General features: G+C 37.8%; 1 protein-coding gene and 1 long non-coding RNA gene across 19 annotated transcripts in view; one reads left to right on the plus strand and one right to left on the minus strand.

Moving 5' to 3' along the window:
* SOX6 (SRY-box transcription factor 6) overlaps positions 1 to 27909 on the plus strand; it is a 378453-nt gene that overhangs the window by 234975 nt on the left and 115569 nt on the right. For 15 of the 18 annotated variants that reach the window (XM_061380138.1, XM_061380135.1, XM_061380140.1 and 12 more), the window contains one exon: positions 2935 to 2982. The exons of the other annotated variants lie outside the window; for them this stretch is intronic. In XM_061380138.1, coding sequence (XP_061236122.1) covers positions 2935 to 2982 — 48 coding nt within the window. The remainder of the gene's footprint in view (positions 1 to 2934; positions 2983 to 27909) is intronic. 18 annotated transcript variants of the gene reach the window in all.
* Positions 1 to 27909, minus strand: part of LOC133226503 (uncharacterized) — a 474252-nt gene that overhangs the window by 110488 nt on the left and 335855 nt on the right. The window contains exon 2 of the long non-coding RNA XR_009729525.1: positions 25999 to 27619. This is a non-coding gene — a long non-coding RNA (uncharacterized LOC133226503). The remainder of the gene's footprint in view (positions 1 to 25998; positions 27620 to 27909) is intronic.

The raw sequence follows: 27909 nt of genomic DNA on the forward strand, positions 1-27909 counted from the left end.
TGAATAGGTTCCCAGCTGTCATTGGTATCTTTTTTCTTTTATTTTTTTTCTAACAGTTCATTAAAAAAAAAAAAATCTATGTCTAACTCCATTCTGCAATGCAGTTGCATACACATGGAAACAAGAAATGATGTTATGTGCGTGTAATGTGCAGTTGGCTGCTAAACCTTTGATTCAAATTCATGGGGCTCTGCTGTAGGCACGGCATTGCAGCTCCCGTCCAGCTTCTAATTTGCTTAGTGAAAATGGAAACTAATCCAATGGAGGAAAGACAAATATGTTAAACATCAAACTGAGATGTTTTGTACTTTATTTATTATTACATAGTGTCTTATTAATAATTTCTAAAGTGATTATTTGATAATTACTCAAGCAAAAGGTCTGTTATAGGCCAACTTTTTCCAACAGAAGCCATCTTTGTGGCTGGCTGGCTTGGAACTTTCTGTCAGATGTGTGGAAAGAGAAGTGACATGACAGTGTGGTGGTGACCTAAGCAAAAAGATACACTTTGTGTGCTAAAGCTTCGAGCTACGCTTAAAGCATCTGGCCTTGCACCTTGGTCCCCTAGTTGCAAGGATCCTTCTAGATGCTCTGCTCCTGAGGCACTCAACCCCTGGAAACAAGATTTATCATGGCAAAGCAGAGAGTAGTTCTGGATTTGACTTTTAACATATTCCTTAAAACTGTATGCAGTCTTGAGGTGGGGGTTGGGTTTTTAAAAATTTGTATTGTGACCGTCTGAGAGTTAAATTAGCTGTCTTGCTGTTTCCTAATTCACTATATTTTTTCTTTTTTCCTTTAAATAGCTTTGTTTCGCCTACCCATGTCTAAACAAATTGTATTTAATGCAAAAATTAAGCCTTGTGTATCTCTTTCATATGACTTCTCTAATTATAGAGCAGTAAATGGTAGAATAGCATATGTTAGCAACATGAGCAGCAGTCTATGAAATGAGCTACAAGTTAATAAAATGATCTTGTGGTGGTGTTGGCCAAATGTTAGCACACATGTTTCAGAAAGTGGTATTTCAACAGACTTGAAGAATAGGACTTTGGCACATGAGTGCCAAACATGATCTGACGTGTGGAAATTAGTTAAACCAGAGTAAATGTCATTGTTTCTCAGGCTCATGTTGGTGGAGAAAACAATAGTAGCTGCCTTCCCACTTTCCCTCTCCCACGTCTGTTTTAAAATTGAAAATGAGGGGACAGGCACCCCCAGTCAAGTACTGCTGCTTCATTTGCTCTGGGTGTGCTGCAACTGCAGTCTTGCCAGTGGCTTAAGGGCTTGTTTTCAGCCATGCGTCTGTCAGAGCCAGGGGCTAAAATATCATTGATTCTATTGAGTGCAAACAGTCGTTCTACAACCTTTGCTTAGAGTAGGGCTTCAGATTTGAGCCCTCTTAATTTAAGGGCAGATTATACCAGCTTCTGAATAACAGCAGAGGATCAAGCAAATATTTGCTATCCACCTGTACTGCTGCCCAGGGGTCACTCTCAGCTGGTGGTCTGCCTGTTCCAGCCAAGCATGGAGCGACATGCTGTGGCAGCCTGAGTGCTTTCTGGTCCAGACCATCCTTGTCTATCTCCCAGAGAGTGTGGTAGAGATTATGCCCCTCTGAGCTTCTCTTGTGCTATTCTTCTGGTAGTACAGGAATGCATTGCCTCTTCTGTCAGTCTGCGTAATGTGATCTTTGCAATATAGCAAAATTTGCAATAATGCAATCATAATGCACTATTTGCTTCAGCACTGAAAACCAGTTTCTTTCCTATGTGGCATGTGCACAAATTAGAATGGATAACATGGAGCAGAAATAGAGCTGACTGGCAGCCTACCAACACGACTGATACTGCGATGTCTTATTTGCTTGAGTAATACTTGCATAGCCAGAATTTGATGACTTGTATATCTAAGTGTTGTTACTCATGTAAGTTTAGCAGAATTCAGCATCTCATGTGAGGAAAGACTTAGAATACTAGTATTGTGGTTTGAATATCAAAGATATGAATAAGGCAGGAGTTTTGGGGCATGTAATTTCTTTTATTAGGCAAATAGATGTAGTTGGAAAAAACAGCACACCAGCTCTTTTTCAGGTCTTACATCAGCATTACATTGAAATATATCCCAGGACTGACAGAAATTGCATAAGATATTGGCCTTTCGTTTCTAATTAGTTACTTTTTCAGTGATGACTTTTGTGATTGACAACCATGTGATGACCAAGAGGGAAAACAATCACAATTTACATTACATTTAGAAACCAAAACAAACCAAATGCAAACAAAACCAAGTACAGTATTTGGCACACTTATCAGGAGGTGGTGAATAAAGAAAATAGTTAATAAATGTTAATATTGAAATGACTTGATTTATGGCGATATCTAGATATACAGGCAAGACCGGAATGTGAGGTCAACATTTCTGTTTGCAGGAGCAGGTATTTGGAGAAAAATGATGAAGTCACAGCCCCACATAAAAAGGCCAAAATCATAATAATTTGTAATGAATATTGTAAAGTACTTTTTAAATTGTAATAGTACTTTATAAATTGTGATAGTCAAATAAGTTGTAAAGTACTTTTTAAAATCTCACAATAAAATCTTAAATTTACTAGATAGACTAAATCCTGGCCTAAAGAATCAACATATATTTTTAGTAGTAATTCTGGGAATGCTCCAGAATGCAAGTGTATTACTGAATCAATTTGTGCATAAAAACCCGTATTTTACGTATATTTAATGTCATGACAGCAGGGAAGAAGTAAGTGCATTGCTGTCTGAATGCATCCAGGAATTACGAATTCACATAAAGGAAGTATACAAACTGGTAAATGAGCAAACCAGATTCTATTTAACATTTGGTATACATTTGATGGCATGTATGTAAAAGTAAAGTGAGTGTATATTACTAATGTTCACTGTCTTATTCAACCAGATAGCCCAGACACTTGCAAAAATGTCAAAGCATAGTTCTCAAGGAAAGGTGAGTGGGCTTGTCTGGAATTTACCTCTCTAATTTTAAAGTTGTTGTTAAGTAAGGAAAAGCTGGTTTATGACTGCAGTTTGCACCCTGACTCCTTTTGTCTGTTGCATTAGAACCCCCTCTCCCCAGGTAATAGATAACATAGTGGCTTGTGTTTTATGCAAGACTTCCTTGCTTGGAAGAGCTAGTCTTCTATATAAATCTTGTATATATCATCTTCAGCAAGTTGGGCATTTGCACAGCTTGGGTAAATTATGTCTATATTGAGAATCTAAGAAGTTACACAGTGTGCATTCCATACTTGAGGGATGGGAAATAAAAATTGATATACTGTGCGACACATGATATAACACAGTGGAATATCTTTTAAATTCCAGAGGGATACACTGACATCACCACACTTAATTCGCATGCAGTAACTCCCACAAAATGTTACTAATTTTAAATTGAAGTTTGTAATCATTCAATAAGAAGAAAATAAATAATGTAAATAGTATACAATGGTGCATTATGAAATAATGAATTTGTCTTATTCATCCACACAAAATGACAGTATGCTAAAAAAACATTAAAGTTGTAATGCCAAATAACAAAAGCAAAGAAATTCACAGTTGATGGTCAAGTGTGAAATCCATCCTGAGGCACATCACTGCCCCATGGTGTGAAAGGGTACTTCTGAGTTAGGGAACTTTGTTTTAAAGTAATATATTTGTCATTTTTAGTCTGTAAATGAGAGATTAACCAGTTAGAGGAACATACGGTTAGTTTTAAATGTAGACCAGGTAGATTAATGAATAGAATGAGAACTTGCTACAGGTAACAAAATAAAGGTCATAGCGCAATGTACACCTAATAGCCTAAGCACAGACTGAGATTCCTTATTTGACATAGCAGTTTATATAGGATAAATATAGAGTCAAACTTTTCTCAGAGGAGGAGTTACGGCACTTCTTTTTTGCTCTGATGTGAGTGATTTGTAAGAAGAACTCTACTATCCCATTTCTAGCTTTGCCTTTTCTATCTCATTGAATTTTATTGGTGATATATTTTCAGTATACTCATCTCCTGTGTAACTGCGTATCTGAGTGTCTTATAAACTGAAGTGCATTATCCTCACAGCACTCTTTTGAGGCAGAATAAAAAGCATATAGATATTTGGGGGCATCTAATTTTAGATATCTAATTTGGGTGACTGAATTAGGGCTTTTGGCTCCATATATAAAGCAGTCCAGGTGCTGTGAATTACCTTCTGTTGATTAGATGAGGTTCCTAATTTAAACACCTAAGTTAAATTTTCTAATTCCTAAGTGACTTGATCCAGTTCTTATATGAAATTTGACAGACCTGAAATCTGTGGTTTCAGAATTCATAGGGTGGTTCTCTAATCTCTTGATCTTCTTTTCTGTCATACTTTGTCACCTTATCACTTGCCTTAATTTATTCTGTTGGAGCTTTTAGCCAGAGTGAGTCCACTTTACCCAGAGAGAGAAATGTATGTTCGTTCATCTCTCCCTCTCCCCTGCCTCAAATGAAAACCGTTTCAGCTAGCTTGAGTCTCCCATGTGGTTGAGCCACTGACCATGAGTGGAGCCACTGACCTACAGAAAGAGACAAGTGGAGAGATGACACTCACTGAAGAAGTCTGTAGTTTCCCAAATTCATGTATTTTCCTTATAGATGTGGAACAACTTCCATGGCAGTGAAACATCCTTTAAACAGTGGCTTATTGTGGTGACAAAATTATTTTTTTTTTTAAGAATGCCTAGATTACTTGTTGGTCCCTCACACATTTTGTAGGATATTCAAAAAACTTGCTTGAAACAGCCGTTAAATAATGGTTTTTATTTAATCAAAAGAACTACTTCTAAATGAAGAACTTGCATGCCATATTTTAGGCCAGAATATGTTTTTACAGCCAAGTTAGAAACCTCTGAAAAAGGGGGCTTATAATGGAAAGGTTGACACAACATTAATTTTAGTGTTGTAAACGCAATGGTATAATTTTGGAAAAAAAGCCTTTATAGCTCTGCTAAGATATTAATTGCAGGAAATTACAGCATATCCTATTAAAGTATTATGTCAGTAGTATGCATAGCATATAACACCTTTGCATATTCTCCCTTGTTTTCACGGTAACGTTTTGCATTTTGATTTGTAAAGAGTAGGTGGATAAGTGCCTCACAGTTTCTGATAGTTTTTGCTCAAGGTTTAAAAAGCAGGCTGGGTAAATTACGTCTATATTCAGAATCTTAGAAGTTATACAGTGTGCATTCCATACTTGCTTATAGCCTACTCTAGAAACAGATCTTCTGTTAACCAGGTAAATCCAATATGGGTATTGAGGAATGAAACATTCTGCCAAAATGAAAGTCTTTGTTTTGTGACTTTTGGATCAGGGATTTCAATTTGGATCCAGTCCTTACTTACAAAATTAGGTTTAGTCAGACTCTTTCCGGAATGGCAACTACTATTATGACAAACCTATTTTTAGTGATAAGGGCTTACTTTTCCTTTACTTACACTTACAGAATAATTCCTGACTGTTATGACTGCACAGTAGACCCAGTCGTTCACCTTTTTGGTTTTAGTTCAGTTTATTATTCAGAAATGCATTTTATGTGTGTATGGGGGAGAAGAAATTGTAGATCCCTGTTAAGCTGAACATAGATATATGCATTGCATTGTGCAGTTATTTATTCCTAAGAAACAGCTGATTTATTGCATTTCTGCAACTTTTAGGATTGCAGGGGCATAACACAATAGCTTTCTTTAGAGGAATTTGTTCTTATAAAGTAATTATTTCTTAATATCCTGGTTTCAATATGAACAGAACTGTAGCCTTTGATTATAGTCTAAGGTTGGCTGGTTTTTAACTGTGGTTGCTACTCTTAAGTAGGATGAACTACTGTTACAATAGTTTCTTCTGATTGTCAGGTCTTTCAAGAAAAGGTGCCACAACTTTGTATTTATAAAGCACCTTATATTGAGGTCATGATCCTGTCAGGCACTTTTCATGGCTACATTGACACAAATTTGCAGTGAAAATCTATCAATAATAACAGTATGCGGTGGGTTTTTTTTTTTTTCAATATATAAATGGGACCTGTAGTCTTGATATCTTATCTCTTTTCTCCTATGACAACTGTGGAGCATGAACAGGTCTTTAAACAAATAAATTGTGACTGTTGTACAGTCAATAAGTTTTTAACAAGATGGGAGAAAATGCCTTTTCAAAGACTGCACTGATATGTAAGTTCATTGGACCAGTGATGTTTCCCATTAATTGCAAGGCTTTAGCATATAACCATTGATTATATCTGGTTTTACTTATCAAATCCAGAACTGCTTTTTCTCTGCCTGCTGAGCAGGGAAAACTCCATGCTGTACCAGTTTCTTTTTACTTGGGGCTCCCAGTATCATCAGGATTAAAGCTGTCAGGAGAGTCAGCCATCTTTATTTTGTGGTTTTAATACAAAGCATAATATTGTTGCTTGAGAAATGGCATGCTTTTAATGTGTTAGTTAAAATTTGTGAAGTGGACAAAACAATAAATGATCCCTGTTACTAACAGGGATTGAAATATTGTGTTCACCATCCGGGAAAAAGAAGTTACAAATCTGCACTTTAATTTAGTTTTATTCTACAGCCAAAACTTGTCTTCATTGCCTTAATCCTACACTCAAGTATACAGAAAAAGTCATGCTCAACTTGGTGAGAGTTTTGCTTCATTGAATGCAGTGCAGGGTGCCATCTCCTCAGCTGGTGTTCATGTTCTCTCCACTTATTTCAGTCTAATACTAGAAGTACAGAATTAGGCTATCTTTCTTTAAGAAAAAAAAAAAAAAAAAGAGCTTGATTGGAAATGACAACATTTTATTTGCCTTTTTTTCTTTTGATTATTCACTGTAAAATATCCCTCTGTTCTGTGTGTGCATTTGTATATGGGGATAATTGTGCCCATCCACCTTAGAGTGCTTGGAGATAGCTGATACATTGTGTATGAATATGTTTGTCTGGCATGCGTTTACTTCAGTTATCACTTTGTTTGGTTTGTTTGTTTTTATTTTTTATTAATGATCAGAGTCCTTTTTGTTTTGTTTTATCCAGGGTAGTATAGATGCATCTTTGTGATAACACTTTGTAAAGAACGAAACTAAAGATGTCCTCAGTGTATTACTTTCCTGTTTGGTTTGTTTTAATTGAGAAAATACTCTCTTCCTAGGCAAGGCTACACATCTGTCATTTTATTTATCTTGTTGTTTTACTATCAGCTGAAATATTCATACATTTCAGATGTAACTTTCAGAGGAATATACTGAATAAATAACAGAATATACTGGTAATTTATACAATAGACACTGATGATTACTGACCATTAAAGAGTAATAAAACATTTCCTGTGTGAAATAGATGCAGCATCAAATGCCTTTATTTCTGACAGTAAATGTTTCAAGTTTACTTCACAGACATTAATGTTATTACATAAAGGTAAAAACCTAGCTACACTCTCGCAAACATAGGTCAACTCTTAATAAATGAATAGAGTTGCAAGCAAAAAAAAAAATACTTTGAAGAAAGTCCCAGGCTCATGTGTATATTAACCAGAGCAGATGAAATGATTTATTGGGTTTTATATACAATCTGTAAAGGGTAAGCATTGCTAACAGAATGAGTGACAGCCTCAGGGAGCTGAGTAGCCCCTAGGGACCAGCCTTTGTTCCTCTGGACTTGACAGGCATGTGTCCCTGTTAAATGAGGGCTTAATTTCTCTCATATGTGCACAATTTCCAAGCTCAACAAAGGCAGCCAGGACTGGAGCTATTTAAAAGAGCCAGCTCAGGAGGAAGCATTCCTGGAGAAAGGGGATGCTAAGGGGCTAATTACTCACCATAGTTCAGCAACTGATTTTTTTTTTTTTTTCCTTAAGCAAGGTTTATTAACACGGAACTGCCAATTTTATTTTACATGAATATATATTAAAATTACAAAGGTGGCATTTCTCTTTGTGAAATAGCCATTTCAAAGGATCTGCTGACCAAAAATAAAATAAGAAGTGTATTAATTTTATTTCAGACCTGCAATGAAAAATCGTTTCTTAAGCTAGTAGAAAGATTTTTTTCTAAAATGTGCAGAGAAATTGCTTCTCCAGTGTCTTCCTCTTCTTTCTTAGTCTTTCCTTTTCTCACATACAGTAGTAGGAGTTGTTCTTAGTGCTTACTGCATTCATGTAAACGTGATATTTAATGTTCTCTAGATAAATGGTTCAGCACACGTAAAGCATATTAATATTTACTTAATTGCATGTCTAGTTCAGTATGCTTTTTATAAGCCACTCACTACATATTTAAATACGTAGTTAGACCCAGCAGAATTTTGTTGATGCCTTTCAATTAGTCTAGTGACATTACTCCAAACAAGAAGTGGAACTTTTCTCCCCCTTTTCTAACGGGGGCTTGGATCATTCCTATGTTATTGGCAGTTGTCATTCTCTGTGGAGAATAGGCCAAACATTTGACAAGTTGATGCAATTTTTCTGTGAAGTGTGGAAAATAGTTATTTTCTTTGGATGGTGGTGCCAAACTTTGTTGTTACCTTGAGAGGCAGATGGGCCACTGCAGTGCAACAGATTTGAACATGTTGTGGTCACCATTAGCAAACCACTTTGTCAAGAGGTACTGTGTGGTTTCAGGCTTATTTCCTTTTCTGAAACAAGCATGAAACTTTATTGTGAAACAGGCAGCACATTTGATTCTTCTTCTTCAGAACATACTGATCCTGTTAAAATCAGAACCCAAACAGGTGGAAAAAAAGCATTTTCCCATTGCTCTGAGGGGTCAAGGACTGAACAAACTTTGACATGGCACTGGAGAAAGCCTTTGGACATGTGGCATCACAGCTCATAGCTTATGCTCAGGATATAGTGCCTGTACATTTATGAAAGCTGTTACAACTGTATCAGTTATAGAGTGACCTTAGTGAAAATAGCTTGCTTGTGAAAGGGATAAAATTTAGAAAAATTGAAATTGGAGCATCGAATGGAGTGCTACATCCAACATTATACCAAGAGCTTGTTCAGGTAATATTAGATGTTACCCCTTTTGCATAGGTCCTGTGAAATCTTTGTGAGATTCCTCAGTGTCTAATGTTACATATTTTTTTTTTTAATAAATCCTTCATATGTGTTTCAGGTTGGGCTTTTTTTTGTGTTCTGTTGGTTTTGGTTGTATTTTAATAGAAGAGTTCTAGGCTGATATTCAGGTAGTTTCAAGTCAAAACTAAACCAACCAAATTTGACTGTTTTCTTCTTCAAGTTATATATTTAGCTTTGGAAGAAAGACTTAAGCTTTCCAACACTAGGATTGCAAACTAAAGAATCATAGAATCATAGAATAGTTCGGGTTGGAAAGGACCTTAAGATCATCAAGTTCCAACCCCCCTGCCATAGGCAGGGACACCTCACACTAAATTGTATCACCCAAGGCTTGATTTGTCTTTCCTTCCATGTTTTCTTTACTGTGTAATTTTTGTATGACAATCTTATTTTGGCTTTTTACTTCAAGTGGCCAGCCTTAGTACAGTATTATTATTATTATCCCATATAATGGTTATAATTATCAGATTTATTTTTTTTTTAATTTCAGGGGAAACTTACAGTCTTTCAGATCTACATTACAAAATTGAAATAAAAAAAATTAAATATTTTTCTTCTCATTTCAGTATTTCTATTCCATTTCATAATATAGGCAACCTAAATAGGTATCCTCATAGGATTAACAGAGAAAATATTCAGGTTTTATTCTTTGAGCTTTCATTGTACATGTGGGAAGATGGTGAATGTACAAACTATAGGTTGCAGAATGCTAAGAAAGAAAATAGCTGCAAACTTAAATGCTTTTAATCATCCCTAAGTAGACAGGGTTGTAGCATTATGAGGAATTAAGGATCCTAGAGGTACTATTTAAATGAAAAATATAAACTCTTTCTTTCTGAGAAGTGAATGGATGATGGATCAGTGGAATGGAATGTAGAAGATTGGTTTAACTACTCTTTCCTTTCAAGGCTTTGCTTTTTCATGCCGAAGGAGGAAATAATAATAATATGAATGTGTGCAAAGCTTCCTTAGGATTTGTTAAGAGATTTGGTGTTTTTTTTTTAAAAGTAATGATTAAGTAAATAAACCTATGTTTCTTTTCATTAAATAAGGGAATTCTGTTTAGATATGTCACAAACCTGACCGAGATCCTACTTACCTCTGTGCAAATCAGGAATAATGCCACAAAATAGAAACAGTACATCTGCCTACTTCCTGTTAACAGGTTAACAGCTGTCAAAGCTTAGAGTCACTTATTTATTTCCTTTCTCCTTAGAGATGACAAAGTATGTAACACTTGATGAACTGCAACTTCCAGGAACTTTCAGATGTTAATGCTACAGAGGCTGCTGCTTCACACTGAAATCTTGCCTGGATTAAAGCTCTGCTTTGGCTGAAGTTAAGAACTTGTATATATGCAGGGACATTTGGTAATGTTATAAAGCCTGGAGAAAATGGTTTAACCTGGATTCTAAGCAGATTGACTAAACTTTTCTCTAAAGATTTCTTAGCAATTTCTGGAGGAGGAGGGGTTCCTTACCAGGAGACCTTTTTTTCCATCTGATTAAGAGAAAGCACCTCCTAATCAGAAAGGAAGGTCCTACACCGATTATCTTCTTGTCATGTTATGACAGGACCCAGATTTCACTGAGGCTTTTGTGAAGAGCTGTGGAGAATATTAAAGCAATGACTCCAGAGTTCTTAACTTAGCTTTTTTTACAATAGAAAAAAAGGAGATGAACACATGCTTACTGTTTCTAGCCAAGAATGAACTTCTATTCCTTTGCTGCATTGTTGTCTGGTTACCAGAATGAAATGTTAATCAAGTAAAAGCAGTGTAACAGTCTACTGAAGAAAGAAGGAATAACACTTTTCTCTCACATTCTTGCTACCTGAGCAGTTTAACTCAGTGTTATACTTCTACAACTTCTTAGATATTTTTCTAAATTTACAAACAGCTGCCTTTGCCTTGTGGGGGATTTTACTATTTTGCAACTTACTTTCATAAAATGGCAGTAATGAATGAAAATTTCAGAGAATCAACCTGTGTATTTGTTTCCAGTGTTCATCATAGCATTCACTTTAAGAAAACCCCAACCAACTCAAAACAGTTTTTACCCTGGTTTCCTAAGGAAAGGACTTAGATAAACAGACCAGCAGCACAGTTATTTAAAAGTTCCAACCTGAATATTTTTTGGACTCATTAGATAATTAGGTGACAATATTTGAGATACAAGAAAAAAGCCTAAAAAGTATTGCATTCATTTAAGTCTCATGAACGTTAGTGGCCCTTGTACTCTCTTTCAGGTTGTGCTGGAAGTAAAGGCTTCAAGTCAAAGCTCCTTGAAGAATATGCTTGGGAAAGAAATATTAAAATGCCCTAACATTATGAAAAGTTTTTGTTTGAGTTTATACTTTAATAGTCAGCAGAGAAACAAAACTCTTAGTTTTCATCTCATGCAAAACAAGCCTTCATAAATTATATTACTTACCAAACTAATTGTTCTGGATAGGCACATACTTCCCAAGGAAACAAACCCTTGGGTACTAACAAAATAATGTTTTCTTTCCTCCTTGCGAGGGTTTGCACGTGTCAGGGAAAACGGAATGGAAAATCACAGTATCACAGTATCACAGTATGTTAGAGATTGGAAGGGACCTCAAAAGATCATCTAGTCCAATCCCCCTGCTGGAGCAGGAACACCTAGATAAGGTTACACAGGAACGTGTCCAGGCGGGTCTTGAATGTCTCCAAAGAAGGAGATTCCACAACCTCCCTGGGCAGCCTGTTCCAGTGTTCCGTCACCCTCACTGAGAAGAAGTTTCTTCTCAGGTTTAAGTGGAACCTCTTGTGTTCCAGTTTGTACCCATTTCCCCTTGTCCTTTCATTGTTTGCCACTGAGAAGAGCCTGGCTCCATCCTCGTGACACTCCCCCTTTATATATTTATATACACTAATAAGGTCACCCCTCAATCTCCTCTTCTCCAAACTATAGAGACCCAGCTCCCTCAGTCTTTCCTCATAAAGGAGATGCTCCACTCCCTTAATCATCTTAGTTGCCCTGCGCTGGACTCTCTCCAGCAGGTCCCTGTCCTTCTTGAACTGAGGGGCCCAGAACTGGACACAATATTCCAGATGAGGCCTCACCAGGGCCGAGTAGAGGGGAAGGAGGACCTCTCTCAACCTACTAACCACCCCCCTTCCAATACACCCCAGCATGCCATTGGCCTTCTTGGCCACAAGGGCACAGTGTCGGCTCATGGTCACCCTGTCGTCCACTAGGACCCCCAGGTCCCTCTCCCCTACACTGCTCTCTAACAGGTCGTTCCCCAATCTATACTGGAACCTGGGGTTGTTCCTGCCCAGATGCAGGACTCTACACTTTCCCTTGTTATATTTCATCAAGTTATTCCCCGCCCAGCTCTCCAGCCTGTCCAGGTCTCACTGGATGGCAGCACAGCCTTCTGGCGTGTCGGCCACTCCTCCCAGCTTAGTGTCATCAGCAAACTTGCTGATAGTACACTCAATTCCCTCATCTAAATCGTTGATGAATATATTAAATAATACTGGTCCCAGAACCAACCCTTGAGGCACTCCACTAGTTACAGGCCTCCAACTAGACTCTGCCCCATAGACTACAACTCTCTGGCTTCTCTCCTTCAGCCAGTTCACAGTCCACCTCACTACCTGATCATCCAGACCACACTTCCTCAATTTAGCCGCAAGGATGCTGTGGGAGACCGTGTCAAACGCTTTGCTGAAGTCAAGGTAGACCACATCCACCGCTCTGCCATCATCCATCCACCGTGTTATTTCCTCATAAAAGGCTACGAGATTGGTCAAGCATGACTTCCCCTTGGTGAAGTCATGTTGACTGCCCCTCATAACCCTCTTATCCTTGATATGCCTTAAGATGGCACCAAGGGTAAGGTGTTCCATCACTTTCCCAGGAATGGAGGTGAGGCTAACCGGTCTATAGTTACCCGGGTCCTCCTTCTTGCCCTTTTTGAAGACGGGAGTGACATTTGCTTTCCTCCAGTCCTCAGGCACCTCTCCCGTTTCCCAAGACTTGGTAAAGATGATGGAGAGCGGTCTAGCAATGACCTCAGCCAGTTCCCTCAGCACCCGCGGGTGCATCCCATCTGGACCCATGGATTTATGGATGTCCAGATTGCTCAACTGGTCTTTAACCCATTCCTCATTGACTAAGGCAGACCGCTCCGTTGACCTATCTTCATCCAAGGTCTCAGCGGTACAGGGCTCTTCAGGACTGCCTCCGGCAGAGTAGACAGAGCAAAGAAGGCATTCAGTAACTCTGCCATCTCTGTATCTTCTGTCACCAGGGCACCCGCCCCGTTCATCAGCGGGCCTACATTGCCTCTGGTGTTAGTTTTACCTGCCATGTATTTGAAAAAGCTCTTTCTGCTGTCCTTGACCCCTCTCGCCAGCTTTAATTCCAAGGAGGCCTTAGTCATCCTAGCAGCTTTCCTACATCCTCTAGCAGCAGCCTTATATTCTTCCCAAGTGGCCAGCCCTTCCTTCCATGACCTGTAAACTCTCCTCTTCCACTTGAGCATACCGAGCAATTCCCTATTTAGCCACACAGGTCTCCTGACCCTCTTCCTTGACTTCCTACGTGTCGGGATGCTCCGATCTTGAGCTCGGAAAAAGCAGTCCTTGAACGTCAACCAACTATCTTGGGCCCCTTTACCTTCAAGCAGCCTAGCCCATGGGATTTCCCCTAGCAATCGCTTGAAGAGGACAGTTTGCCCTGCTAAAGTCCAGGGTTGCGATTCTACTTGCTATTCTACTGGTCCTACCACTCAAGATCCTGAATTCTACCATCTCGTGGTCGCTGCAACCAAGGCAGCCCTCAACCTTCACTCCTTCAACCAGACCCTCCTTGTTAGTGAGGATGAGATCCAGCAGCGCACCTCTCCTGGTTGGCTCATCCACCATTTGCATGAGGAAGTTATCATCCATACACTGGAGGAACCTCCTGGACTGCAGCTGGGTTGCTGAGTAGTCCTTCCAGCAAACACCAGGGAAGTTAAAATCCCCCACGACGACCACGGCCTGTGACTGTAAGGCCGCTCTCAGCTGCCTATAGAAGGCCTCGTCAACTTCCTCACCCTGATCCGGTGGCCTGTAACAGACCCCCACAACAGTATCGCCCCTGCCAGCCTGCCCCTTAATTCTCACCCACAGACTCTCGACTCGCTCATCATCTGTCCCCGGACAGAACTCAACGCATTGTAGCTGCTCTCGCCCGTAAAGAGCAACCCCACCACCCCGCCTGGCTGGCCTGTCTTTCCTGAAAAGGACATAGCCCTCCATGACTATATTCCAGGCATGTGAGCTGTCCCACCACGTCTCTGTAATTGCCACCAGATCATAATCTCCTGACTTAACACAGGTTTCTAGCTCCTCCTGCTTATTTCCCATGCTGTGCGCATTGGCGTACAGACATTTCAGGGAGCGAGCCGAGCACACTGATTTCACCCTAGGATTACAGGAGGCCTCCCAATCTTCATCAATTCCGGAGCGCTGTCCCACTGAGGCAAGCCCAGCTACAACCCCATCCCCCTTCAAATCTAGTTTAAAGCTCCCCAAATGAGCCCTGCTAATTCGTGCCCCAGCATCCTTTTACCTCTGCGCGATAAACCTTTCCCATATGCCAATGTCCAGGCCGGTGCCCTATAAAACCAGCCGTTATCAAAGAATCCAAAGCCCTGCCTGCAGCACCAGCCTCGAAGCCAAAATATTTCATTTCTTGTGATATATTTAATCTTACCCTGTATATTTTCTGCAGATTTAGCAGTTAGTTAGAATTTTGTCTGAAGTTTCAGTGATTTGCATTGAATATGCTGCACAGTTTGAAAGAAGATCTTACTGGGAAATTTTACTCTAATGAAACAGTCAATCATCACCTGCTGTAGCTCTCAGGCTCTGTCCTTTCTTATGTTTGTACTGTTGAAGCTTAGTTAAAATGTTTTGCATTTTATGCACAAGAAGTTTTGTGTGATTAATGCTTTCTGAACTTCTGTGGCAATACTACGGGTTTGTTGACCATAGTCATATTGAAATTAAAAGTATTGAACTGACTAAAACAATTAAGGTTTAGATGCATTGGGGACTTAAATTATATTTTTTTTGAAAATTAGTTTCACCTCATTTGTTACTTTCCATATTGTTCTGTGCTCTGGGAGCACATACCTTCTAACCTACACACATTCTAACCCACATACCAACAGCAGAATTGTTTTTATTTGGGTATCACAAAAGTATGAGAGTTTGAGAAAGATCTGTTACCTCCACATTTAATCCATAAATTTTAATTTTTTTTTTTCAGTACTTTGCAGCTAGAAACAATTAGACTTAAAATATACTGAGCTAGTTTTGTGTATCTTAGGAAGGAGGTATAACCTGGGTCTGTTCAAATCTGGTACTTTGTCAAGTACTTCACTATTAATTTTTATTTCTGGCCCATAATTTTATCCTGACAGTTTCTACTTTTTCTTTCTATGTGTTCATTGATAGGTTTACAGTCAATCTGGCTTCCAAAGAAAAGGGCTTCCTAGTTGTATAGCCACATCAGTCCAGTTCCTCATATTGACTCACCTGCACTCAATAATCTTGCCTTGGGAAGCTGGGCAAACTTGCTAGCCAGAAGTATTACAGGAGGGAGGTGGTGTGTTTGAGGAATGACTGAATGTTCTATCTGTTTTATTTGTTTATGATGCTTAAAAAGACAGAACATCATGAAAATATCTTAGAAATTATGTTGTAACCCTTAGAGGAAGCCACTTACTTGCTTCTTCTCCTGGGCTGTTAATTCTAGACTCTTGTTGGATAAATTTATATGCTTCATAATCCTGTTTCAGGATTTATCTGTGTGCTTAAACTGCACAAGTCGCTCACAGCCTGGTGGTATTATTATCCTCTGGAGCAAAATGTGATGGTTTGTGCCATGGTCTCCATCTTGCTCATCTCCTTCTTGCAAAGAAAACCTTGGTGTGAGAGGAGTGAAGCAGAGCCCAGTTTCCTCACATGGGATCCAGGCTTAATTTGGTTGCAGTCTGAATCCATGCCTGTATAAGAAAAATCTGAGCATAGGCTCAGTCTTACGGTGGCACAGCAGGACATTTTAACACTCAAACAAGGCCTGACTTAAAGTAGTACGTTACTTCTACCCAGCATTCACTCATTTATTATCTGTTACATTTTATGTGGCTCCTGGACTGATACTTTACTGATCAGAGCCAACTTTCAGTATGACACGAAGCCCTACAGTTCCTGAAATCTACTTTTATCTCAGCAGAAAGTGAAGAGGTCAGTAGCTATATGATTCAATATCCACAGTTTAGTGAGTAAACTAGGTTTGCAGAAAAGGGAGTACCAGAGCTGGTAAGAGAGCAAGCATGAGTGTGAGTGCCTAGGCAGAGAAAGGTGAGGGACTGAAGAGGGAGCACTGAGGCAGGAAGACCTTTCACTTTGAGGTGGTGTGTTGTGCAAGCTGCACTATAAAGCAGAGTTTAAGATTATAGGAGCTCTATAATATTTTTCCTTGTGAAATCTTTGTTTCAGATGTTGTCTGTGCATTATAGTCAGTACTGTGAAGAGACGTTGTAGTACATTGCAACAACAGCAAAAAGGCTTCACTTCGTATAGCTGTAAGTGTTGCAATTTGAGTAGAAAAGGAAGATAACAAGATTTGTATTGTTAGCCTGATTGCCTCTGGAAATGAGCTTTATGCAGCTCTATGTGGTGTGTGTGAAGATGCATATGTCACTGACTTTTAAGCCTGTTGACTTTAGCTGAATTTGATAGGTAGACGTTTCAAAGAAAACAGTTCCCACAATCTTCGTGAAGCAGACTGCTAGATTGAGGTGAAGGATTTTTTCCTGACTCCTTCAGACAGGTTGGGTTTCTTACACCTACCTTTACATGAAAAGTTGCTGTGTGACAGTTTATTGTTGAATGAAAGAATCCAAAATGGGCACAGCCCTTATATATGACCTGGTCACAGGAAAGGCTTCAGTTTGAGCTTTCGACTCAGTAGACAGTGAAGTCGAATATATGGAAGTTACAAATCTATTGGAATGTATTTGCCTTTGAACTTGTGAAACTGCTATCACTCATTATTTTAAGTTTGTATTCCATAAGCGAACGGGTATTGGAGATACTCACTGTCATCAGTTGATCTAAAAACCGTGACCCAATAGCAGCTCCAAAGGAAATCTGCCTACTTGAAAAAATTTGCTGTGGAAAACAATTCAAGACTGAAAGACAAAGGGAATTGCTGTCAAAATATGACCTCAGAGTGCTTCCTGTAGTGAGAGAAAAGTCATGAACTGAAAATGTTTGATCTTTCAGTTTCCATTTGGTACTTCAAAGAGGAATTATTGGTGTTTTAGAGAAGTATTTAAAATGCATATGTGAATCCACAGGGGTATAATTGAAAATATGCAGTAGCAGTAGAAAAAGTTTTAACACCCTTGAGTTTGGGATAGCTTCTTAAACTGAAAAATCGCAAGTGGATTGTGCACACATCATACCATCAAAGATATTGACTTTGTTTTGGCAAAAAACATGCAGAAATATTAACTAGAATGGTGGGAAAAACTAGAAAAATGAACAAATTTCTGAATAATAAAAAATGCAATATTTATATAGGTCATTCCTTTATGCTGACACAAATTTTTACTGGGGTTCTACCCAGTACTGGGGTTCTATCCAGTACTGGGGTTCTACCCCAGTTCTACCAGAAATAGTTCTGGTCTCATATGGTTACAAGAACACGAGTTTAGTCTGACTAATTATATAATTAATAGGAGGTGAATTTTAGGTAAAATAGTGTGAGAAATCTGCATGATACATAGATACAATCAAAGGTGGGAAATAGATATATATGCATGACAAATCTCTGTCTACACTGAATATGTCTGAGAAATCCTCTTTCCTCTGTTAATTTGTTCTGCCATTTTCCCTTTTGTTTTCTTCTTTCCACTTCTTTCCTTTCTCACTTGCTGTTGCGAAAGTCACTTATGACCATGCAGTAACATCAGGCTAATATTCATAGGCATGGTTATGGAAAAGATGATCAAAGCACAATTGTTTAATTCATTCGCTGTTGAAAAGCACCCTGAAAATCAGAAGTGTAGGCAAATATCTAAGTATTATCTTGAAGAAACTGAAATTTCTGTGCAGAGATGTTCTGAAAAGATCTGTTGTTAATGATCTTTCACTTTAAAGTAATTTTATTACATCATTTATTTCTTTAGTTTATAGAATAGCTACAACTGAATTATGCAAATATGCCCAGCCCCCACAATTCCAGCAGCTCAGTTCTACCATATACCCATGGTATCCTGGCTGATACAACTGCACATGTTGTCACACTTACTGTTTTCATGCATGCACACCGCATAAACTCTGCCCAGCTGTACTATATCAGACCATGCTTATACTGGGGATAACTGATGACAGTATAAACCGTGAGAAAGAGATTCATACGATTTCTACATGTCACCAGAAAAAAAAAAAAAAGATTGAAAATACATTTGAACAGTTCCAGTGTTGCTGGTTATCTGTAGCAGGGAGGCATCAGTGAAAGGACATAGACACAAAGAGCAAAGGTTTGTGGTTTTTGTTCAATATACTTAAAAAATCTCAGCAATTGGATAGGAAATATGGGACAGAATTCAGTTCACAGCTAAAATTAGCAATTGAATTCCTTTTAAAGCACATGATCCTTTTGTTTAAAGACTTAGCAAAAAGTCAGCCATGCCTTCCTGGATTTCTTTCCTCCACCTGGATTTCTTTCCTCCCTCTTGAAATATCAGATATTGATGAAAATTAATTGAAAGGCACTGATAGAGCTGAACTGAGGCTATTGGAATGGTATTGGAGTAGAGTCAATTCTGTTCAATGTGTTGGAGGTTTTGTCATGGTGGAAATGACCTTAGAGTCTTCAGTCACAACTGTTTCTGAGAAGCAAGGGATGACCCTCTCCCTAAAGAACTGAAAAATCTTACTAGATTATGCTGAAAAGAAAGATTACAGAGAGGAAGTTTTGTTTACTCTATTTTACAGACAAGATACTCAGACACTGAAGTGACTTGCTCAGAGTCTCACAGGAAGCCTGGGTAGAGCTGGGAACTGAACGCAGATAACCTGAGTGCTTGGCTTAGAAGACCACTTTAAAATGTTTTAGAATGTGGCTCTGTTCATCTATTCAGTAGGGTCTGAATGACGTGGAAGGTGTGGGCTGGTGAACATGCTAGGTACATAATACATCTTCAGTATCCATATATGGTATTTTATAGGAGAGTAGAAACTGTGTTGCTGTTTCAGGCATAGGTTAATATCACTTACAGAGTGTCTCAGTACACTGAGCATACGTTGGAAAATACTAAAGAAAGGGAGTTTTTAGATTGCTAATGATTTCCTTTTAAGGAACATGTGACTAAGGGCTGAGAGAATTTGCTGCTGAAACTGCTTACTACAAGCCTTTGAAAATTCCCTGTCTAGTTATTCATATAGGAAATATCTGGTTGCAGGCATACTTGGCTGTGCAGGCTTCCATGAGGACCCCTTATTTATAAAGTTTGTTCATTCAGACCTTTGAATGGGAGCATTTGACAGAAAGAGAATAATTTTTGTGAATTCTGTTTAAGTGTATAGCAAACTTACCTCTTGACTTTTGAATTTGATGCTTCACTGTGATTCATGGAAAGTACAAAAGCCTTATGCTACATAGAGAGATAAACATAGAGATGAAATATCACCAGTTCTTTTAATTTTTAGTATCACTGGATGCTTTTATTTCCCTCCGCTGACAATAGTATTTTTACTGTGTACCTGCCTTTAAGTTTTCCAGCTCTTAGACTGTCAGTTCGATATCCTTCATGAAAAACTATACTCAAGGCTGTATTCTCAGAGGCTTTTGGAAAGTGGCCTGGAAAAACTGTTTGCATGCCTGTTTGTGCTACCAAAATCCCAAATTGTGTCTCTTAGTGAATGTGTCTAAGCCTTCAGTTCTTTTCTATATTTTCTATGGTACTTGAGAAGTATTTTATCACTCCTATTCCTTCAACCCGTAATACCAGTCTGTTACTGGAGTACCTTTAATTTCACCCTTAGCAAGATTAGTTTACATGCTTCAGACTTAACTAGAATGAATGTAAGTGTCCACAGACTGATTTTCATGTGAGGCTAGCATGATTTCTGACTTTGGATCAGCTAGCTCTTGCTTCATTTTGAGTAATTCAACACAAAAATAAAGAAGCGGTTGTACAAATCCTTACAAAATGAAATCATCTAGTTTTCTAGAGCTCTGCTTTTTAATTTTCCTTCTTTTCACTCGTGGAATGCTTGGAAATAAATTTTATGTAAGATAACTATTATATATATTTGCAGAAAGATATATGTTCAACTTGCTACAGAAATCCAATACAATTATTCCTTTTTAAACATTATTAAAATATCTTCAGCACTTTACTGACATATTTTAAGGTCCTGATACTTCTCAGACTGGCCTGGTTTTACTCCATTAACTTTTAGGGCACAACTTATGGCAGGAGCAATTTATTCCAACCATTTCTTTTCAGGTGAAATTGAAATCATTTAGACATCTAATCCTGAAGTACACCTGCAAATGAGGATCCAAATTGCTTAGGTTAAAAAATTTGTACCTCCATTTTATTATGTCTAAAGCATATGGATCCCCAAAGTTTGTTCATTTTCAAGTAATCATAATGAACTACTGGGTGTATTAAACTTGGTGAGAAAAGATATTAGATGCACAAAAATATATAGATACACAGAGTTTAAAATAAAGATTCCAAAGGAGTGAAGAGATCAAGATATTCTGTCCTTATTCATTTTGCATCAGCAATTTTGAATGTAACAGTTTGGAAATTCACATGTAGGCTACTTGTTTCCATCTATGTAGACAACTGTGAGCGTACATTTAGAGAAAATAATCATGTGCAAAAAATTGCCAAGATAAATCATAAAAATTTGCATAAATATTTCATGTTTCCTACCACATTTTCTCTGCCTGTCTTCATGCAGAATATTAGATGCCTTCAAAAGCTGTTGTGCTAACTCTGGAGTACAAAGACTACTGTATTGGTCTTGAGCATTTTAGCTTAGTTATTATCTGTATATAGTTATCTGTATAATATACAGAGCAAGGTAAATGGCAAGCATCTAGTATAAAGTAAGAAAGAAAAAAATATCTCATGAAAAGGTAGGTCTAGCACCAGAAAACTGACAGAAACAAGAGCAGCTAATTGCTGTAGGCTCCATACATCTTGGAATGACCTAAGGGGATATCAACAAATCACTTTCCACTGGAGTATAGTAACAGCAATGGCATAACGGTGAAATCACTGGCAAAAAGTAGGGGGAAAATTCTTTTAAAATATTGGCATTAGTATGTCAGTGAGCAATTCTTTTTCCATTTTAATGGTTATTAATGTGTGTGCTTGCATTTAACATCTGCAAACCCTCCCTTCCCACTGTTCTCCCCAGAAAGCAAGTGGTGGTATGGTAACAGATTTTATGTGTTCATCTCCGATTCCTTTATGGAGTTGTGTTCCTGAATATTTTTTTCTAATACTGACATCCAAAATGTAAGTTATTTGGCACTAGTAATGTATGTCTTTTCCCCACCAAAAGTGAAGAGATTAGTTTAAAAAAGGTGTGATTTTGTTTTTAAACAAATAGAAATTAAATTTCTTTCTTGATCCTGTGTTCCAGGTTGCTTATTTAAAAAAAAAAACCCAACCCAAACCCCAGTGTTCAGAGTTTAAACAGATGAATTTGTTTATTTTGCATGCAAAAGAATTTGGAAATATCCCTAGGAAGGCCTATTCTTCTCCATTTTTGCATAACTCTCCGAAACCATAAGCTAAACCAATTTTTGAATGTGATGACAGATATGTTTCCCAGCATTTCTATTTGGCCAATACTAAATATTTAGTGCTAGTTTTTACATTATTTCCATGTTTTGTTTTCTCATGGGCAGTATTGAACCTCAAATATATCATCAGGATCTTTGCTAGGCAGCTTAGTTTAAAAAACAGATTTCCCCATGATTTAGCTATTATCCTGGTTGAACAACATTAGCTGGGTAATGTGCAGTGAACCATATTGCTTTGGGAAACAATGCTCTCCTCTCCTCCTCCCCTCAGGTACCCACACGTTTTGCTAACAATTTTTGCCATTATAATTTATGAGAATTTGGACCTTTTCTAAATCAGTCTTCTTTTTTCTTTTCAACTGTGTTCAGCCGTTTTTAAATGCAGCTGGTACTAGCAGCTACAGCGTAATTTTTGGACTAGTATGGGCAGAGTTTGTTGCAGTTGTCAATCTTAAAGCATTTGTTTCTAGCGATTTCCAGCATCATGCCTGAAATTTGTTTGCAGTGAACTCAGGCAACAACATAATTTTATAACATGGTTCTGAAGCATTTTTTACACAAACCCCCCTCTGTGATTTGCAAGGAAACTGCCTGACAGAATTGTAGTACCATTGTATTTTAAGTCTTTCTTTAAAGGCACTACTATTTGTTTCTCCCAAAGTCAAGAATACTTGTGTAAAACTTCCCCATTTGTGTCAATATTATTTTTTTTTTCTTTTTGAGGAGTCTAAATGGGAGAAAAAAAAATCTATTTCTATTCAATGACCAGTCAAAGTATCCCATAGATTAACTACAAGACAATGTTGCTACAGCGCCAAATATTTTATGTATTTGAAAAAAAAGAATACTTAGACAAGAATGAAGACTGCAGAATGTATATTAAGACATTTAATGAACATTTGAAGGTGCAAATGTCTCACTATTACAAAACTCATTTTTGAAATTACCTTTTACTTTTAATAATCTCATGCCAGCCACAGGTGCAGCCATGTCTGTGGCTTCCCCCACATACTGAATGATGTTCTGTAGTGGGGTCAAGGGCTCTCATGGCATTTAACCATTGGAAACAAAAGAAAATGTGTGATGTGAAACAGCAGCGCATACTTGACCCTCCAAAGCATATCCATTTATAAATGGATAAAAGTGACTATTTAAAGTTGTTTCATAAGGTAATCACTGTGCCCCCTGAAAACCCCTCATTTACTGTTTAAAAAAGCAAATGGTGTGTGGGTACAAGGACATGCGTTTTTTGAAAGCATCTGTGGTGTTCCTTGTGTTGCATTTGATCTTAGTGGTAAAAAACAAAACCGAGTTTTAGAGGGACATTGCTGCCATCCTATATTTGATTCACCATTATGTGTTAAAATAACCATTAGTTTAAAGTGAACAAACACAGCTTTGCTTTCAATGATTGCTCGAGTATTTCTTTTAAACCAGTTTATAATTTTACAGTTGGTTTTGCCTAAGGGGTGCAGCCCTAAGATGTAGATTAAGGAGCTGGTGGTAACTCAGTTACAGTCTTGTTACTATTTGCTGTGGGGAAGAGGATGAATGAATGAGAGAAAGTGTTATTACACTCTCTTTTCTGATCTCTTTATGTGTATGGCAAGCTGCATCAGGAAATTAGCTGTTTGAGCCAGTCAAGACACTCTATTCTGTCCTCTCCTGCCTTGCACGCTTGCAGGAGTTGACTCCAGGTTGTGATTTCAGTGTGCTGCTACACAGAGTTGTGTTCCCACCCATTCCCCACTCAAGCAAAGCAAGGCAATGACACTCAACCCCTTTTTGTTTAATTCATATTTTTCTTTTTAATACCGTTTGACTTCAAGCATAATTATAGCTTATAAATAGCTTATAAATATTAGTAAGCATCGAAATGCGCTAGCCTGTATGAAACTCTCCAAAGGTTATAAAATAAGAGAAGTTGATTGGATCTCAAGCAAAACAAATCAGCAGTAAAATGTGTTTTTGAGGCATGAGAGATTTTCAGAATGTATTTTTAAACAAGCTGGACTTAAACAGATTAGTTGAAGACAACTTCAGTAAAGATAGCTTTCTTGAGCTATCCACAAGCATTTTGTGAAAGAAAGCCGAACTATGACTAATTCTGTGAGTGGTATGAATTATTAGGTGATGAATTTTAAAAGTAGTGTCCAGATGTAAATAGTGAAAGCATCCAAAATATTACTCAGCAGCTGCAAGAGCTATAGGAAAAGCTGACATGACAAATTTAGTAATTTCTTAATCACTTTCGTTAGGCAGTATTGTCAGCTCCAAGAGGCAAATTTTCATCTTGATTTACGCCTATAATAGAAATGGCTGAAAACTGAAAAGTTCTCAAAACTGTTTACTTACAAAACACCTTTTAGGTCATTTTAGAAGCTTCCCATGACCTAGCACTAATGTTCTTTACACACGGGAGTTCAAAAAATACACTTTTAGACAGCTTATATCAACAGAGAAATTTTTTCCACCTAAAAAAGTGACTTTAACATTGTGTGCAAGTGGTAAAATCTGGCTTGAATGCATTATTTGCAGCTATATCAAAATTTATTAATTAGTTACAATTGGTTTAAATAAAATTGATTGTTAAAGCAGAAAGTAGAGGTTGGTATGAATTCTATTTTGCAGTAGTTTTCAGATAAAAGAAGCAGTGACCCAACTCATTAGCTCTTTGATTTAATATATTGACACTTGGGTACGAATAATTCCGTTTAGTGGCTTTTGCTTCCCAGGGATCAATTTAATTAGTTATAAAATGTGACTTCATGTCAGGAGCCAGAAGAAATGCTGACGTTAAATAAAGTCATACGCAATTTAAACAATAAAGCTATCGATGCCTGGTTAAAAGTTAATGATGCACAAAAAATGGCTTAATAGAGACAACCTCAGCAATGAAAGTGATGGTAGGAAAATTAAGCTAAGTGGATGAATGAGAAATGGTGATGTTGTTGGATTGTTAAAACAAATTCATGGATGGCCTGATGGTTCATTTCATAGTACTCTATGTTTCCAATTTAAATACATATTTAAAGGTAGGCCTGTACTTTCATATTAGGAGTGACAAAAACTGATCTGAAACCTTTCTTCTTTAGATTTTAGAAAAGGACAGACAATTTACTTGTGCATATTCATCTTTGATGTATACCCCTGGGATATCTTGGAATGACCCAGTATTTACCGTAATAACCTCCTATTATAATATTACAAGTACTAATATTTGCACAGTTGGTTGAGACCCAAGCTAGAATCAGTGTCTTATTATGCTAGGTACAGTTGATATGCTATGCAAATAGGAAAGGACAGTTTTGTGCCCTGAAGAAGGGTAGAAGCTGAAGTTAAAGCACCATATTCTTTGAAAACCCTTTTAATGCTGTAGGTGTAATCTACTTACTTTATCTAAGGAGACTAATTAGTGAAGAAAACAGCAACAAATTGTTGGAGGTACATTTTGTCCTTCATTATTCCTTCTGTTGCTCCATGTGAACCCACAGGTTTACCAGAAACCGACAAGAATTAAGGTTTTCACATTTCTTAGCCTGTTTTGAGCACAGCAAGGTAAAATCCATGCAAGTTGTCTTAAAAATAACCTGCAAATCCAAATTCAGACATGAAGCTTAATTCATGAAAAATAATTCTCATCTTTTTATGAGTAGCATACAAGGATTTTCCAAGTCATGGTGGGTTGTTTCTATTTCAGTAAAAAAAAATGCTCAGATTTAATAGTGCATTGGTATGGTACACTCATTTAGAGATGTACAGACACCTAACTGAATATGCTGGATAGATGCTAGGTCACAATAAAATACAGAGAAATGTGATTTCTTAGCTTTGGTATGTTAGCCAAATGGTCTCTGATACAGAAATTTTAGTTAAAAATAACAACAAAAGCTTTTTATTTGCTCATAACTTCATAGAATCATAGAATATTTAGGGTTGGAAAGGACCTTAAGGTCATCAAGTTCCAACTTCCCCCACCATGGGCAGGGACACCTCACACTAAATTACCACTGTTCAGATGAGACAGGAGTTAGTCCACCTGTGAGGAAAAAAAAATGGTGTCAAAATGACCTGATATTGAACTAAGTCATGTCATGTTTTCATTTGTATTAATCCTTTCAGGGGGAAATGAATTCTGATTAGGAGGACCAATTGTGAAAAGGGACAGTAGTAAATCAGGCAGTTAGATAATATTTTTGAAGAATTCTACACAATTGGGCTCATCTGTAAAATCCTAGAAAGACTGAAGCTGAGCAGCAGGCAACGGTTATTACCTGCTAAAAGCATTAACAGTACCTACAGTAACTTGCTGAAGGATAGAGGCGGTATGGCTTAGAATAAAACCTCTGTGTGTCAGAGGGATTTTCAGACTGTACAAGAGTTATGTTTTTTTTACTAATGTTAGGCAAACTGTTTTGTCTTTGCATTGACTTTACATTGGCCGCAGCCTACACAGAGGGAACTGCTGGAAAAAAGGGGGACATTAATACTTTTTACTGTGTGCAGGCCAGCCAGTAGTTAGAGAGGGGGCCCATGTTTTCTTAGGGCTCAGATGGCAAAGCTAAGTATTCAGCCTACAGCAGGAAAAAAGTGCCTTTTTTGTTTTCTGGCTGGAGAGTCCAAGCATTCCCAAAGGAACACAATGAATGGCCCATTTTGTCTGACACTGTTTCGTAGACATAGAATTCTTGTTTTTTCATAATTATTCTTGCCCGTCACTGGGTGTGCACATGACATTTGAGCGTGTTTTAAAGTCTTAACACACTCATGTGCCTGCAATAAAGTTACTCGTAACAATCCAGGCTTTCTGCAGACAACAGAGCAGGGTCTGTTGTTTTCACAAGTCACAGCAGCTGGGAGGCAATTGTGAAGACAACAGCTTAATCTAGCTGGAAAATACAGGAAGAAGAGAATATACACTCAATTTCCTTCCATATTATTGCAAACAATGCAGAGGGCTTTTTTTGTTGTGGCTTTTTCTTTTCTTTGCTCTGGGTGGTCTGGCTGAAAATGTGAGTGGCATAAAATACACTAGTAAATGTACTTTGAATCTTCAACTTGTTGCATTTCTTTATTCATGCTGATGTGCCTATATCTGTTAAAGGGTGAGAATATTAATCTACATGAGCACTTCAAAAATCATACAATAACAGCCTTATTTTGACCTCCTCCACACAGTATTTACGCTGGTGTGGGTTTACAACATATGTTGCAGTTGCTTCTGAGTTACACTGGTATAAATGAAACTGGAATCAGGAATTTAGAGAAAATTCAATTGCTGAAAGCTTCCATTTGAAGCAACATTAGTTAAAGGAAAAGTAAAGCTAGGCAGTCTTAGATGTTTGGAAGTTGTATTTTAGCTTCTGTGTAAAAGGACAAGGGCACTCAGTAATTTGTTTCTTTATTGCATGCTTCGGAATCTGTAGATTAATCATATTTGTAAATGCTTCATTTCAGAAGCACATTTACAAACAAAGCATGCAATAAATTAACATGCAAACTCAGTGAAAAGCATCATAAGTAGGTAGTGATCAGATAGCTTTTTCCCTAGCTATGCTTTCTGGAAGTTTTGTGAAACATTAGGGAGCTGTTTTGTTTTGTTTTGCTTTTTTAACTTGGTGCAGGGGATGAAAAGAGTTATTATGTCAACACTAGAAAGAGTAAAATGCAAATTAACATAAATTTGATCGGGGGGGGGGGGGGGCAGCCTAGCAGCCACCATTAGATGTGATTCAGTGAGGTTAGATGTTCTTGTTAAAGAAAAGGTGATATTTATCCACTCGCACTAAAGATACCTTTCTTTCCTGCTCTTGGGAATGCTCCATACAGCAGATTTCCAGTAACCATGGCAGACAACTCAGATGGGAAAGATTCTTATTATGCATAGCACAGAGGTTATAGCAG

This window comes from Neopsephotus bourkii, unplaced genomic scaffold (genome assembly GCF_033783945.1).
Source record: "Neopsephotus bourkii isolate Nb327-2 ecotype Australia unplaced genomic scaffold, CSIRO-AGI_Nbou_v1 NB_1792, whole genome shotgun sequence".
NCBI classification, from domain to species: domain Eukaryota; kingdom Metazoa; phylum Chordata; class Aves; order Psittaciformes; family Psittacidae; genus Neopsephotus; species Neopsephotus bourkii.